The following is a 17,424-nucleotide window of genomic DNA, read 5'->3' on the forward strand; positions in this document are numbered from 1 at the left end:
TTGTCATTTGACAAGCCCACCAATCAGGAATTCCTGTTTAAATCTTCAACACACTCCCTGTGTCTCGAGTAGGTATGGAAAACATGAAAACAATATTCATATACAGTATAACTTGCACTCAGTGTAAATGAGGCAAGGAATCTCAAGCCCTCTATACAAATCCTCTCGCACATACTTTCACGACCATAAGATACAGGAGCAGAAATAGGACATGTGGCCCATTGAATGTGCTCCACCATTCAGTCACGATTATGATCCCTCTCAACACCATTCTCCTGCTTTCTACCTGTAACCAGCACTCAGCACCTCCAGCACCCAGGGCATGCCCTTTTCTCACTGTTACCATCAGGTAGGAGGTACAGAAGCCCGAAGGCACACACTCAGCGATTCAAGAACAGCTTCTTCCCCTCTGCCATCCGATTCCTAAATGGACATTGAATCTTTGGACACTACATCACTTTTTTTTAATATACAGTATTTCTGTTTTTGCACATTTAAAAAAAATCTATTCAATATGCATAATTGATTTACTTGTTCATTTATTATTATTGTTTTTCTCTCTCTTCTAGATTATGTATTGCATTGAACTGCTGCTGCTAAGTTAACAAATTTCACGTCACATGCTGGTGATAATAAACCTGATTCTGATTCTGATTCTGACCTTGGATGCCCTTACTAATCCAGATCCTATCAATATCCGTTTTTAATGTATCCAATGACTGGGCCTTCACAGTTGTCTGTGGCAATGAATTCCACAGATTCACCACCCTTTCACTAAATAAGTTCTTCCTCATCTGTTCTAAAGGGACATCCTTCTATTTTGAGACTGTGCCCCCTGGTCCTCGATTTTCCTGCTATTGAAATATCCTCTGCATATCCACTCCATCTAAGCTTTTAAATATTCAATCTACTTCAATGAGCTCCCCAATCACTTTCCTAAACTCCAGCAAGAACAGGCCCAGAGCCAGAAAACACAGCTCACACATTAACCCTTTTATTCCCAGGATCATTCTTGTGAACCTCACCTGTACACTCTCCAAAGCCAGCATTTCATTTCTCAGAAAAGGAGCCCAAAACTGCTCATAATATTCCAGGTATGGTCTAACCAATGTATTATAAAGCCTGAGCATTATATCCTTGCTCTTGTACTTTAGTCCTTTCAGAATGAATGTTAACAATGCATTTATCTTCCTCATTAACTGACTCAAATTGCAAGTTAATCCTTAGCGACTTTGCACTAGGACTCCCAAGTCCCTTTGCACCTCTGATGTTCGAATTTTCTCCCCACTTAAAAAATGGTCTATGCCTTAATTTCTTCTATCAAAGTGCATGACCATTCACTTCAATACACTGTATTCTATCTGCCACTTCTTTGTCCATCCTAATCTGTCCAACTCCTTCTGCAGACCTCCTGCTTCCTCAAAACTACCTGCCCCTCCATCTATCTTTGTATTATCCACAAATCTGACTATAAAGCTATTAATGATCATCCAAATCATTGACATACTGTATAAGCTGAAAAGAAGTGGTCCCAACACCCAGCCCTGGGTAACACCACCAGTTATTAGCAGCCAACCAGAAATGGCCCCATTATTCCCACTCTTTGCCTTCTGCCAGTAAACCAATCTTTTGTCATGCTAATATGTGCAGCACCTTGTCAAAGGCCTTCTGAAAACCCAAGTAAATAATACCCACGGACTCTTGTTTGTCTATCCTGCATGTTATTTCTTCAATAATTCCACCAGATTTGTCAGGAAAGATTTCCCTTTTTGGAAACCATGCTGATTTCAGCCTATTTATCATGTGCCTTTTAGTACCCCAAAAACTCATTCTTAATAATGGACTCTAGCATCTTGCCAACCTCTGAAGTCAGGCTAATTGACCTATAATTTCCTGCCTTTTGCCTCCCTCACTTCTTAAAGGGTGGAATGACATTTGCGATTTTCCAGTGCTCTGGAATCATTCTATAATCTGGTCATTCCTGAAAGATCACTGCTAATCCTGCAAAAATCCCTTCAGCTACCTCCTTCAGAACCCTGAGATGTGGTCCACCTGTGCCAAGGTTAGAGACCAACAGTTATACCCTCTCTTTCACCTGAGCATGTCCTAAGCTACTTTGATGCAGGGTAACTGCAGGTAAGAAAGAAACTGTCTGGCAATAATCACAAATGAAGCAACCATTTTCCTATTGGAACATGTGAATAAAGGATAAGGCCGGAAGAGGCCATTCAACCCTCTGTGGCTGCACCATCATTCACAAAGATCATGACCGATCTTTTACTTCAGCCCCATATCTTTGCATTGACCCTATGTTCTTGAACAAATAAATATCCATGAATCCCTGACACATGAGCTTGCACAGGCAAATTGGGTAAAGAATCTCAAAGTTTCAATAGCCGACAGATGGCCAACTTTTCTCTAATCTCAGTCATAAAGAGCCAACTCCTTATTTTGAATTTGTGACCCCCTAGTTCTCAATATTCTACCCAGGGCAAAATTCAACCATGGATCTACTCTTTAAGAACATTGTGCATTTCAATGAGATTACTTCTCTTTTCTTCGAAACTGAGTACAATATATACCCAACACACTTAACCACTTGTCCTCTGACAAGCTCACCAATCAGGAATTCCTGTTGAATCTTCAGTGCATTCCCTGCATCTCAAGTAGGTATGGAAAACATGAAAACAATATTCACATACAGTATCCCACTTGCACTCGATGTAAATGAGGCAAGGAATTTCAAGTCATCTATACAAATCCTCTTACAGTAACAGCCAAAGTACAAGCAATTAAGACGCAGAGAAGAAGAAGATATTCATTCTGGAGATGGGCCCTTCTCCCCACTGAGTCCACACTAGCCATCAAACATGCATTTGTAGGCGTAAACACCATTCCCTCACCACCATTCAAGGCCCCAGACAGTCCTTCCAGGTGAGGCAGCACTTCACCTGTGAGTCGGCTGGGGTGATATACTGCGTCTGGTGCTCCCGATGCGGCCTTTTATATATTGGCGAGACCTGACGCAGGCTGGGAGACTGTGCCGCTGAACACCTACGCTCTGTCCGCCAGAGAAAGCAGGATCTCCCAGTGACCACACATTTTAATTCCACGTCCCATTCCCATTCTGATATGTCTATCCACGGCCTCCTCTACTGTCAAGATGAAGCCACACTCAGGTTGGAGGAACAACACCTTATATTCCGTCTGGGTAGCCTCCAACCTGATGGCATGAACATTGACTTCTCTAACTTCCTTTAATGCCCCACCTCCCCTTCGTACACCATCTGTTATTTATTCATTATTATTATATATATTTTTTCTCTCTCTCTTTTTCTCTCACTGTCCCTCTCATTATACCCCTTGCCCATGCTCTGGGCTTCCCTCACTCCCCCTTTCTTTCTCCCTAGGCCTCCCATCCCATGATCTTCTCATATCCCTTTTGCCAATCAACTTTCCAGCTCTTAGCTTCATCCCTCCCCGTCCTGTCTTCTCCTATCATTTCGGATCTCCCCCTCCCCCTCCCACTTTCAAATCTCTTACTAGCTCTTCTTTCAGTTAGCCCTGACGAAGGGTCTCGGCCTGAAACATCAACAGAACCTCTTCCTAGATATGCTGCCTGGCCTGCTGCACTCATCAGCAATTTTTATGTGTGTTGCATTTGTAGGAATCCCTTGCTAATCTTAATTAGCTTCTCTCCACCTTCCTGTCAAATCTCTTCGGCTCACCTGCACAGTGGGCGCAAGTTACAGTAGCCAATTAACCTACCGATGTGCACATCATTCGGAGATGGGCGGAAACAGGTGTGCCTGGAAGAAACCCACATAGTCACAGTAAGAGCATGCAACCTATGTACACATAGCACCAGAGGTCAGGACTGAACCTGAGAAGCAGCAGCTTTGTTTACAGTGCCACCCTCAGTTACTGCAATGTATCGCAGTAAGAAATCAGTGACTGGGCCTCGGCGGTTTGAGAAATCCCAGCCATCATACTTCATGAGGGTTTTAGAGAATGCAGAGGAGGTATACCAGTAGATTACTAGGGATTTCAACTGCGTGGAATGGTCGGGCCAGTTGAAAGTAGACAAAGGCCTCCTACCACCACTGCCAGGTCAGCAAGTTGTAAGTCAGAGTTTTGAACGGGCAGGAGGAACAAGTTCTGATGACCCCTGCCCCCCCCCCCCCGGTTTGTGAATTGGTGAGATCAGAGTTCGAGGCCTCGTGTGCGTGCATGGGTGGAGGAGGAATGGGCTTGCTTTCGCTGTTGCTGCTTTGTTGCTAGTTATGTTCTGTGTAGTTCTATCCGGCATTGTGGGCCTGCTATGCTGGCATCGAAATGCGCAGCAGCACTTGTGGGCAGGCCCCAGCAGACACTCGGGTGTGTTGGTTATTAACACAAATGGCATGGTACCCTGCATGTCTCGATGTACACACTATAAATAACCTTGAATCTTTAAAAGGTTTGGACTATATTCCTTTGGATAGAGAAGACTAAAATGGTAGGCCATTAGGCCATTAAATGGTAGGACAGAAAATAGATGCAACTAGGACGTGAATCAATAACTAGAACTTCATGAATTTAAATTCCAAGGGATGATGAGGCAAAATGCTTTCAACTCAGAGCTGTCAGGATTTGAAACATTTTTCAAGAAATCACGGGCAGACTCCATAGAGTTTTAAAGTGGAGTTAAGACTGAGGTGTTTTATAGAGTTATGGGGGTATAGGACTGAGCACAATATCTGCTCCTATAGCCAGTACAGGTAAGGGAGGCTGGAAGGCAGGCAACAGTGATATGAGTTTCAATGGCTGTGATTTTTCATTGCCTGAGCTAGCTGGTGATCTGCTGCCCCTGGAGTGGGTCATTTGGTCCACTCTTCCGTCTGAAAGGCAGGCCCATTGACTGGCAAGAGACCCTGCAGCCCAGGATCTTTCCAAATGGCATGCTTCACCCTCAGAATTGCTCGGAGAGTCCATAAGTCCAGGATTAGGCTTACCAGCTGTTGAAGAGATTGCGTATGTGCAAATAATTCGAAAGCGCTAAAGAGTATTAAAAAAATAAAAAATATTTTACAGGATTAAAATTCTTTCCTTACATTGAGTAATTAAAACATTTATATCATTCCAATTAAATCAGACAAGGAATTAGGTTACTACAATTAATTCCCTCCAATCAAACTAATGGGTTTGATGGCCTGGCACAGGCTCAATGGAGAAACTTGAGAAGGCTTGCACTCTCCTATCAGGCTCCATGAAGAATCTAATAGAGCGGATATTCAGAAGACTGTAATCAGAACTGACTCTTCATTGGAAAATCGAGACATGTGATTCTATAATACTTCATATGAGAGCTCCCATGGAAGAACTAAGAGCTGACTTTCATAAACACAAGAGCTTCTGCAGATGCAAGAAATCCAATGCAACAGACACAAAATTCAGGAGGAACTCAGCAGGTCAGGCAGCATTCATGGAGAGGAATAAACAGTCAACGTTACGGGCTGAGAATATTTATCAGGGCTGGAAAGGAAGGGGGAAGAAGCCAGAATGAAAAGTTGTGAGGCCAGGAAGAAGTACAAGCTGGCAGATTATAGGTGAAGCCAACTGATGTCGGGGGAGGGGGATGAAGGGGGAGGGGGATGAAGGGGGAGGAGGGATGAAGTGAGAAGCTGGGAGATGAATGGTAGGAGAGGTAAAGCACAGATGAAGAAGGAATCTGATTGGAAAGTAGAGTGGACTATGGAAGGAAGTGAAGGAGGAGAGGCACCAAAAGGAGTTGATGGTCAGGTAAGGAGAAGGTATAAGAAGGAGCCAGAGTGGTGAATGGAAAAAGAAAGAAGAATGAAGTGAAGAGAAATTACCAGAAGTTAGAGAAACTCATGTTCATGTCATCAGATTGAAGGCTACCCAGTTGGAAAATGAGGAATTGTTCTTTCAAACTGAGAGTGTCCTCATGGTGACAGCAGAGGCGGACACGGAATGACATGCTGGAATGAGAATGGGAAGTTGAATTGAAATGGGTAGCCAAAAGGAAATCCTGTGTCTTGTTTCAGTCAGAGCAAAAGTACTTGGCAAAGCGGTTTCCTAATCCACATCAGGTCTCATCAGGACATGAGGGAGCACCGGATGCAGTAGTTGCCTGCTGGAGTCTCACAGGTAAATTGTCACCTCTCCTAGAAGGAATGTTTGGGACCCTGGAAGGTATGCAAGGGAGGAGATGTTGGGGCAGGTGTAGCTCTTGCCCCGTTTGCAGGGATTAGTGCCAGGAGGGAGATCAGTGGGGTGCGACACATGGACAAGGGAGTCACATAGAGAGTGATCCCTGCAGAAGTGGTAGGGATGGCAGAAGTTACGAAGAATGATGTGCTGGACACAACAGACTTGTGGGGTGGTATGTAGGACAAGTGGAACTCTATCCCTGTTATAGCAGTGGGAAGATTGGGCAAGGATAGATGTGTGAGAAATGGAAAGAGATGTAGGTAAAGGCGGCATTAATGATAGAGGAAGGGAAGCCATGTTCCTTACAGGAGGAGGACATTTCTGATTCTGGAATGGAAAGCCACATCCTGAGACAGATGCAGTGGAGATGGAAGAACTGATAAAAGGCAAAGGCATTTTTAAGTGACAGGGTGGGAAGAGGTATAGTGAAGATAATTGTGGGAATCAGTAGATTTATAAAAAATATCAGTGGACAATCTCTCTCCAGAGATGCAGGCAGAGGGATCGAGAAAAGGAAGAGAGGTGATAGAGGTGGACCAAATAAATTTGAGGGCAGAGTAGAAGCTGGAGACAAAGTTGATAAAATTGATGAGCTCAATGTGCGTGCAAGAAGCAGCACCAATATTGTCATCAATGTAGCATAGAATGAGCTGGGATTGTTAACAGTGTAAACTTGGAATATGGACTGTGTCAGGTAATTGATGAAGAGGTAGGCATAGTTGGGCCCCATCTGATTGCCTATGGCTTCATCTTTGATTTAAAGGAAGTAGGAGGAGCTGAAAGAGAAATTGTTGAGGATGAGAACCAGTTCCACCAGATGGAGGAGGGTGGTGGTGGAAGGGAACTGGTTAGGTCTTTTGTCTAGAAAGAAGCAGAGTGCTTTAAGGCCTTTCTGCTGGGGTGGGAGGGTGGTTCTAGAGTGTGTAGGGGCTGGACAACTGAAGTTAAAGTGAGGCAATCAGGGCCAGGGATCTTAAAACGATTGAAGAGATGAAGAGCATGCGGAGTGTCATGGATGTAAATGGGAAGATACTGAACCAAAGGGGACAAAATGGAGTTGAGCTATGCAGACATGAGTTCAGTAGGGCAGGAGCAGCCAGAAGGAATGGTCTGACCCAGAGAGTCAGATCAGTAGATCTTGGGTAGGAGGACGAAATGAGCAGTGTGGGGCAAGGGAACTATGACATTGGTGGGAGTGGATAGGAGATTGGTGATGGTGTGGGAGACAGTGGGCTGATATTCCTTAGTGGGGTGCTTTACAAGGGGTATATAAAAGGAGGTGACTGAGAGTTGCCATCTGGCCTTAGCAAGGTAGTGGTCAATTTGGCCGACTACAACAGCACTCTCCTTGTCAGCGAGTATGATGGTGATGGTGATGGTGAGGTTGGGATTGTGGCGGAGAGAGTAGTAGGTATAGTATTCAGCGGGTGTGAGCTTCAAACAGGAGAGAGGAGTGCTGAAGTCAAGATGGTTGATGTCTCATCGGCAGTTAGAAATTAAAGGGTCCAGAGCAGGCAGAAGACCAGATAGGCTGCACAAGGGGGATGAACATAAAGCTATGCTGAGGACAGAACATCCTCAGCAAAGCTTTCATGCCTTTCAGGAAGTATTCAGTGTCAGGTAAGAAAATCTTTGTTTAGATCATACTGGAGATGGGTACTCTCACAACATTTAATATTGTATCCAGAAGAATAAGGCACAGGCAGCTATAGACCAAGGGTTGGTAAATAGGATTTACACTGTAGATAGATGCTTGAATGCTTGATGGGTTGCATCGATGTGGTTGGCCGAATGGCCTATTTCTGTACTGTATGCCTTTGATAGTGTAACCTCACTAACTGGTTTAAAAGGAGAAGTAAAATCCATCTACAGCAATCTGGCAGTAATTTAATAAAGAACAGATGAATAATTCAACAAGAGTTTCACCCCTAGGTTTAATTTTCCTCTACCACACACATATATCACCATGCATCATTCTTTTGTGAGGCTTGGATTTGCTTTCTCATTCCTGATCTGCCCATCGGCCATTCAAATCAAATTCACCTGCACATTTTTTTTTCTGAAAGAGAGGTGATTGGTAAAAATGTTTATTCTTTTACTAATATAGTTAAGGTTCACATATGTGAACAGCACCCCACTGGCAACAGTTAAATGCATTCAAAGTGGGTTTGTAAAGAGGTAGCAATGAGGGTTTGAAAATTTAAATTCCTCTCTAGCCGCACTTAGTCATTTATCTGTTAGATGCTCAGGATCATAGGACTCCATGATAGTAATTAGCTGAAGCATTGATGTGTTAAGAAGTAATGACATCTCTGCTCCTGGAATGGACATGAAGGTGCTTAGAATTCTTTAAGGCTATCAGTCTTTCTTTTTGCAGCTTTTCCCTTCCAACTGAATGTCCTATACCCTGAAACATGCAACCACACAGCTCCCCTCCGTAACCCTATGCAGCAGAGTTGGATGGAGTGTTGACATAATTAAACTCAAGGTGAATGGCATTCCATCTTGTTGTGAAAAACAGATAAAGAGCCAATGATAAAGTATGGCAATACAATGGGAACAGGAAAGGTAGAAGGTGAAGTAGCTATAAGTGGTAAATAGCAAACAGAAGATCTTCATTTGAAACAGCTGCCTCTTTTGGAAACAAAACTGAGGGTAGTTGGGAGTCATGGGGAAGATTGAGAGAAAGCAGATCCTAATTTCACATTGGTGAGTAAGCATGGGCAGTGCAGAGCAGAACTACATTAGAACACAAGAAACACAAGTCTGAATAGACTAACTGGCCCCTTAAGCCTGCCCCACCATTCAATATGATCAAGTCTAATCAAACCGTGGCCCCAACACCATCTTCCAATTCCCTCTCCAAATGGCTTGTGGCTCAAATATCTGTCAATTTCCACCCTGAAAACTCGAATAGGTTCATCTCCACAGTTCATCAAAGTACAGAATTCCAAGAGTCATGCACTTCTGAGAGAAGAAATTCTTCATCGCCTTGTGTTGAATGAGAGGACCCTTATTCTGAAACAGTGCCTCCTGGTTTTTGATAACCCTACTGGGGGAAATATCTACCTGCAAAGTTACATCAGAAAGTTTCCTTACCTTTTTGTGCCATAATCTTTTCAATAAGCGTCAACATTCCATTAGTAATGGAATTAGTTATTAGTTATTGCTGTATTTGCAATGATAGTCCTTTGTGTTACATGCTTTGTGAGCACCAGATCCCTGTGCTGTAATTCGACTCCATTTAAATAAAAATTTGCTTTTACATTCATCCTTCCAAAGTTGATAACTTCACATTATCCAATATTACACTTCACCTATTGACTTATTTTGTTACTCACTTTCCTACATCATGACATATAACTGTAATGAAAAATCTGATTCTGATTCACCTATTATGGCCACTTAGGCTCCTCCTGTCTCCTTCACCACTTATGAACCCATCAACCTCCGTGCCATTGAGCAACTTACAGCTATGTAGTTATAAAAGAAAGAAGCTCCGAAGTAGTTTATGGATTAATAAGCAATGATGTTACAAGAAGTGCAATATAAATCAGATCTCAAAATATACAATGCTGCATGACAGACTGAATAAAAAGCATCTGATGGACATTCTCCAAACAAAGATTGGTTTATTCCCCATTCTGTGAGGTCTATTCATCCACTGGTCTTTGGTAACTAGAATAATACCCAAAACTTGAAGAAGTGATGTGCATTGATGATAGGCTACATTCCTCCACTGGGAGAGCACAGAAGGACACACCATTGGCTTTGTCTGGTAGCCTTGATCTTTACAGGAACTGTTGACCTATCAACAATCCAATGTTTAGCCCAGAAGTCAGTGATCCTACGAGAAGGGATGCCACCATCCAAGGAATCCTAATACTTTGCATCAGGTTTCCACATTGCAGAGCAATTCATCCTAAATGGCTTATAGAGTCCTGACAACATGGGGCATACTCATGGTGCATACTCATGAGAGATGTTCGGGATATTGTCTTGCAGAATGTTGCAATAATTTAGCAGAATTTTCTATTCAGGCACTGAGTAGTATTTTCATCTTCCAGTGGTTGTCAGATAATGTTCTGATCTTCTGGATCAAGTCAAGGATGTCAAGAATTTTGTGAGAATGAAGGATTTTACATTAGAAGCTTGGAGACAAATGGGAGTTTGTCCTTGGGAAGAGAGTTTCAAATAATAGTTTTCTATTCATCTGTGAAGATCAACCAAAAGAGTCCATCACCAGGGGTCATTTGGTTTTACATTTGCTGCCTCTCAATCCTGGGTCTGCAACATCAGCAGCTTCACGTCATCAGTCATTTTATAGCTGCAAAGCTGTTGAGCATAGAACAACTTAAACATCACTACCTGGCCCAAAGCGTAAGGCATAAATCTTATCCATCTAAAATTTGCACCTACTCTGAAGGGTCTAAGTGGCCAGATCATATTCCATCAGTGGTTCCTCAGAAGCTTTTTTTAAACAAGGTTGACAAGTCCAAAAGTCATAGGAGTAAAAATCATTTCCTCTACAGATATTGACTCTCTGAATTCCTCAACAGTTTGTTTTGCATGTATCCATGCAAGCAGCCTAAGAACTACACCTGCCCTTGCACCTCCTCCCTCACCTCCATTTAGGGCCCCAAACAGTGCTTCCAGGTGAGGCAACATTTCGCCTGTGAATCTGCTGAGGCTGCCTGTTGTGTCCGGTGCTCCCAATACAGCCTCCCTTATATTGATGAGACCCATCATAAATTGGGGGACTGCTTTGTAGAGCACCTCCACACCATCTGCCACAAGTGGGACTTCCTGGTGGCCAAACATTTTAATTCCCATTCCCATTCCCTTTCTGACGTGTTGATCCAAAAAGACCTAACAAGCATATTTTGCCAAGATGAGGCCACCCTCAGGGTGGAGGAGCAACACCTTATATTCTGTCTGGGTTGCCTCTAACCTCTAGGTATGAATATTGCTTTCTCTTCCCCCCCCCCCCACCCCCTCTGTTCCCCACTCTGACCTTTTACTTCTTCTCACCTGCCTATTACTTCCCCATGCCGGTGATAATAAACCTGATTCTTTCAGTTAGTCCTGACGAAGGGTCTCGGCCCGAAACGTCGACTGTACTTCTTCCTAGAGATGCTGCCTGGCCTGCTGCGTTCACCAGCAACTTTGATGTGTGTTACTTGAATTTCCAGCATCTGCAGAATTCCTCGTGTTTCTGATTCTGATTCCCTTTTCTCCTATTTCTCCTATTTTCCCTCTTCTCCAGCCCCTGACTTTCCCACCCACCTGGCTTCACCTATCACCTTCCAGCTAGTCTCTTTTCCTTCCCCCACCTTTTAATTCAGGCATCTCATCCCTTCCCTCTCAGTCCTGAAGAAGGGTCTTGGCCCGGAACCGAACGTTTACTCTTTTCCATAGATGCTGCCTGACCTGCTAAGTTCCTCCAGCATTTTGTATGTATTTGTTTGTCTTTCTTTTGCTTCAGATTCAAATGCCTGCAGACTCTAGTGTCTGCAACAACTATTCCTTGCTGTCCCTTAGCTACAGTTTGAATTTGGTGAAGTTTGGCAAAAAAAAGTTGGACTTGGACACAATGGGCTGAAGGGCTGTGTTGTACAATTTTGATTCTAAATAAAGAAACAAACTGCAGGGCTGTCAAAGAGAAATAACAGCTCCCAGGGCAATGTGAGTTCATATAGAAGAAGGAATAATGCCTCATATGTCAAATGTGTTGCATATTTACTAAATGGCAGACTACTAGAATAACACACCTAACTGGTAATCATCTTAGAAAACATAAGACTCTGGTGGATAGATTGTTTTGAGGTAATCTAATGACTAATCTAGTTTTTCCTTCCTTCAGTGTTCAATTATGTAAAGTAAACCGGTCAATTGGAAACTGACTCTATAGCACTGAGACCAGAGCACTGCAATTGTCTCAAATCCTTTCAGAGTACTAGAGAATGCTTCTTGAAAACAAAGATTTTGTGGACTTAAATTCCATTTAATCTAATTATTGTGCTTACAATTAAAATTCTATTCCAATAAAAATGTAAATCTGCATATTATGGCCTGACAACACAGACTAATATTTTAGTGCACTGTTCTAAATCTCCCACAATTTATTTGCATCTGTGGCCCTTCATTTTACATTCCACTACTAGCAGCAATCTGCTTCTATCTAAATTATCTTACATTCTCAGAATTTTGACAACTCCATCATATTGCAGCCTAGCTGGGGCTGTTCTAATGAACAGAAATCTTCTTTCTGTGTTTTTTCATATTAGGCAGCATCCCTGTGAAACTGTGACACCTCCCTAACATCCTGCTTATTCCCTGGAGCCCAATGATGTACAAAACAAGCCACACAAAGACTTATTGAGGTTTTATGTAGGCTTACCACACACCTTTATATTATGCAGCTCTTGAAATAAAGCTTATATGCTTATTAGGTCTTTTTGCAGGAAATGCCTTTACAAATCACCTTTCACAGCAATGAGCCTTTTCCCTTTTTGAGTATGCTCCATTTTTAAACCAAAGTGCATCACCATATACTCATCTATTCTATTTCCATCTTTTAGTTCATCACCTTATCTTATCAATAATCCTTTTACCATTTTATTTATTACCTCCTATCTTATTTTGACATGATTACTCCAGGTTGTCCAACTCACTGATGTATTTAATGAGCTGAAGTAGTCTCAGACCTAACAAGATGGGGCACCACCATCCTCCCATTTGGGAAAACCAACAATATATGAATGTAAGTTTTCTCAAGGGCCTCAAAGTTTTCAGATTTGTGGAATAATAAATGATTCATTGGTCATTATAACTTCAGAGCTACTAGCAATGCAGGTAACCAATTAGAAGTGAAACTGTTAACTTGCCTGGGCCAGACAAATGTTGCAGCATCCTTTCACATTCCTTTTCAGTCAGTGCCCATCTAAACACCTTTTAACTCAGTCTGCTCATCACTCTGAATTTTATACTATAGATGATATCGATGGAAATGTCTTATCATGGCCGTGTGATCAAGAAGGGTGTGCTGTGGTGGAGAGTTAGGGCAGAGGGGGCAATATAGGAAAGTCAGGTGTTCCCAAACTCTACTGAATTTAGATTAGCAAAGTCTATTTACCAACTAACTTGTGATTTAAACTAAAAAGATACACAGGAATGCCTAATCCTCTAGTAACTGCAATCAGAAAAAACAGCAGGTTTGATTTATTTGCAAATATGCAAGATAATAATTAATTTGAGAGTACTATCTTCCTTTTTACTAATGATTTGATTTATTTCTTCGCTCATGCACCTGGAAAGATAGTTTTACATAGAAACATGGAAAACCTACAGCGCAATACAGGCCCTTCGGCCCACAAAGCTGTGCCAAACATGTCCCTACCTCAGAAATTACTAGGCTTACCCATAGCCCTCTATTTTTCAAAGCTCCATTTACCTATCCAAAAGTCTCTTAAAAGACCCTATCGTATCCGCCTCCACCACCATTGCTGGTAGCCCATTCCACGCACTCACCACTCTCTGAGTACAAAACTTACCCCGACATCTCCTCTGTACCTACTCCCCAGCACTTTAAATCTGTGTCCACTTGTGGCAACTATTTCAGCCCTGGGAAAAAGCCTCTGACTATCCACATGATCAATGCCTCTGATCATCTTATACACCTCGATCAGGTCATCTCTCACCCTCCGTCGCTCCAAGGAGAAAAGGTCGAATTCACTCAACCTGTTTTCATAAGGCATGCTCCCCAATCCAGGCAACATCCTTGTAAATCTCCTCTGCACCCTTTCTATGGTTTCCACATCATCCCCGTAGTGAGGAGACCAGAATTCAGCACAGTACTCCAAGTGGGGTCTGACCAGGGTCCTATATAGCTGCAACATTACCTGTCAGCTCCTAAATTCAACTCCACGATTGATGAAGGTCAATACACCCGTATGCCTTCTTAACCACAGAGTCAACCTGCACAGCTGTTTTGAGCGTCCTATAGACTCGGACCTCAAGATCCCTCTGATCCTCCACACTGCCAAGAGTCTTACCATTAATACTATATTCTGCCATCATATTTGACCTACCAAAATGAACCATTTTGAAATGGAAATCTGCTAAGCACGCTGATCTTTTTAGAACTGAAATACTTCTGCTGTGGTTTTATTTTGTAATATATTTTTAGAAGGGAATGGGGAGGAAATTACTGAACAACAACTCTGTCAACTGGTGAATAGAATATTGAGCTAATTGTGCTGAAGTCAGATGGGAATGGAAGATGGAGAATTGCTTCACTTGATGTAGTGACAGGACACGGGGTTTCTTAATTACTTGAAGTCATGGAAAAGCAATTTAAGGCCCCACCCTATTTGTTCTAGAATTATTTGATTAATGTATAGTACAAATATTGGGTTGAGAACAATAGTGACTAAATTTAAAACATCCATAGAGTATTGTGTAAATGTCTTAGGGACATATATACGTAGCAATTTTATGTCTTGCCCTGATCGCTGCCACAAATAACTAATTTCATGACCTATGTAAATGATGATAAACCTGATTCTGATATGAGTCTCTATGTGTACTGAGAGTGGGAAGGGTGCAGGGAGAAGGGAATCATGGTTGGGAAAAGGGGAAGGGAGAAGGGAGGGAGTAGGAAGCACCAGATTATTGATAAACCAACTGCTTGGAATCAAATTACCTTGCCTGGTGTCTCAGGCCTAAGTGTGTCTGCCCGCACGCCACCCATGCTCCTGGTGTTCCTCTGACACCTGTCCCACGCCCCTCCAGCAGCTCTCCACCCTCGCCATTGCCAATATTCCTTGCTCCTGCCAGATTTACAAATTCGCTCTCCGCTCCACATTGACAAGAACATTACTGTGCACAAGCCTTATGCTTCCCAGCTCTCTGTGTATATATGTATGTGTGTGTCTAAGACTTTTGCACAGTAAGTATGTAACTGTTTGACATTATCTCAAAGGTAAAACATGGACAATATTAACCCTCACGGACAGATTTAAGTCAGGTGTAGAGCCAACCAAGCAGGCTTGATCTTTTTTTCTGGTTTTAATCAAGATGGTACAAGAGTCTAACAGCTAGGTGAGAACTATTAAAGGAAGTGGTAGATCTTCATTCAAGTAGGTTCTCTTTTCAACATGGGATAATCAAAGCTTATCATGCCTTAGGAACTGGGTCGGGTAATGAGAGAAGAGCTGGTTCATTACTGTTCATGGAACCGGGGGAGTTAAAGAGTTACAGTGTGGCCAAAGAGCAGGTCTTCCAACACCACTGCATCTTCAGTTGAGCTTTCCAAATACCAGCTCGATCATAAATACCTGAAGTCTGACAGCTTTCTTCCTCCTTTCCTGCCCAACACGTCCTGCAGTGTCTCCCTGCCACCCATGCTGAACCTGGCTCTTTTATCTGGAGACTACCAGTCTGATCAGGCAGACAAGCATGTTAGATGGAGGGTCATTTGGATTCTCATACACAAACATGAGACCTCAGTGTTCACCACATAACAGGGCTTCCAGTACACTCTGAGGGAAGTGAAGTACAGTATTTACAGCTCATGCCATTCTGATGGTACTACAAGAAACTGTACCATCAATTTGTGGGACTTGTGTTTCAGGGACTTGGGCTATATGTATGTTTTATTGTGTGACTATATTTTTTGCTCACTATTTTGAATGCGCCTTATAAGTTTTGCACCTTGGTCCAAAAGGAATGCTGTTTTGTTCGGCTGCATTCATGTGTGGTTGAATATAATTAAACTTGAATTTGATTTGATTTTGATTTTTGATACCAACTCACCTCTCTATTCCAAGGTCTGTAACAGAGGCTCTAATTGTTGCTGAAAGACTGGCCAGCTTTTAAGGACAAGTGACAATGGTTTCAAACTCACTTTTAGCCAATTGCCTCATATGCATTAAATAATTAATTGGGCAGCCTCAAGACTCTCAAGGGACTTGGATTCAGTCGTGGTTTTCGCTACAGTCTGTGTGGAACTTTCATGTTCTGTCTAAGACCACTTGTTTTTTTCCACTGATGCTCTGGTTTCTTCCTACATCCGGAAGATGTGTTAGGTAACTTGGCCACTGTAAATTACCCCACTGTATAGATTAATGACAGAAGAATTGATGGGCATGTATGAGGGGAGTTGAGGAAAAAAGGGGAGAGGTACGGGAATGAAAGGGATAATTCCTCTGGAACCTACATGAGCCAAAATACTTCCTTCTGTATTATTATCTTTGATGGTTTGGAAGGAAACTATATGATAGTCCTGTCTTCTTGGACCAATGCATGTCCAGCAAATTTCAGTGATTTAGTACACTGTTGCCTGTATCTATCTTCCTCTTTCAATACTATATTTCACCTCACCTTAAGTTAGAAAGGAAACTGCAGCTTCCTTGAGCAAAATCTTCTTGGAGACCAGGTTTGGGAACACTATTATTAAAAAGCAATGTTGTTGCTATCATCCAACTATCAAGGATTCCACACAGGAAGAACTTCACAAGAAGAAAGAAAAAAGGAACTGGTGACGTTTACCTGTGTATAGAGAGATGTGCGGTGAATCGATAATTTCAAACTTCACTTCAGGAAGGAATGGTCGCCACTGGAAGAGAAGAAAATGATCAAGTGAGCAAGGGGTTTTTGAGAGAGGTTCATCAGCAGCAATCCTGCTGTGGAATTCCAGATGTTATTGAAACTTCTGCAAGAGAAGGAGATGTAAATTAACTATCTCCAGACCAACTAATAAAACTTCTGCAATTCAAATATGGAAGTGATGTTGGTCAACCCAGTTCATATGCAATACTTTTATGTTAAGAACATTTCCCTTCTTCACTGGATATAAACAGTGTGAAGGCACCGGACTAGAAGAAACATTGGGGAAGACACTCTAAAACCTCTTCCAGTCATAGAGTTGTGCAACACGGAAATGAGCCATTTGGCCTATCACATCAATGCTGACCATTTTGTCCTTCTACACAAATCCTAGCTGTCCACATTATGACCCTGGAAGGATATGACTTGCCTATTTAAGTGTCTGTCTGAAAAGCTCTTAAACATTGTAATTGTACCTGACTCCACCACCTCCTTTGGCAGCTCCTTCCAGATATCAATCTTCATGTGTAAAAAAAGTCTTCCCCTCTAAGCCCTTAAAGACTTTTATCTCTCATCTTAAAATATACCCTCCTGTTTTTGATA

At 42.4% G+C, this 17,424-nt stretch overlaps 1 protein-coding gene across 2 annotated transcripts in view; it reads right to left on the reverse strand.

Moving 5' to 3' along the window:
• The window catches only part of LOC134353795 (N-acetyl-beta-glucosaminyl-glycoprotein 4-beta-N-acetylgalactosaminyltransferase 1-like), an 897,506-nt gene that overhangs the window by 154,863 nt on the left and 725,219 nt on the right, over positions 1-17,424 (reverse strand). For both annotated transcript variants that reach the window (XM_063062183.1, XM_063062184.1), the window contains one exon: positions 16,765-16,831. In XM_063062183.1, coding sequence (XP_062918253.1) covers positions 16,765-16,831 — 67 coding nt within the window. The remainder of the gene's footprint in view (positions 1-16,764; positions 16,832-17,424) is intronic.

The sequence above is a fragment of the Mobula hypostoma genome, chromosome 11 (assembly GCF_963921235.1).
Source record: "Mobula hypostoma chromosome 11, sMobHyp1.1, whole genome shotgun sequence".
Lineage (NCBI taxonomy): Eukaryota > Metazoa > Chordata > Chondrichthyes > Myliobatiformes > Myliobatidae > Mobula > Mobula hypostoma.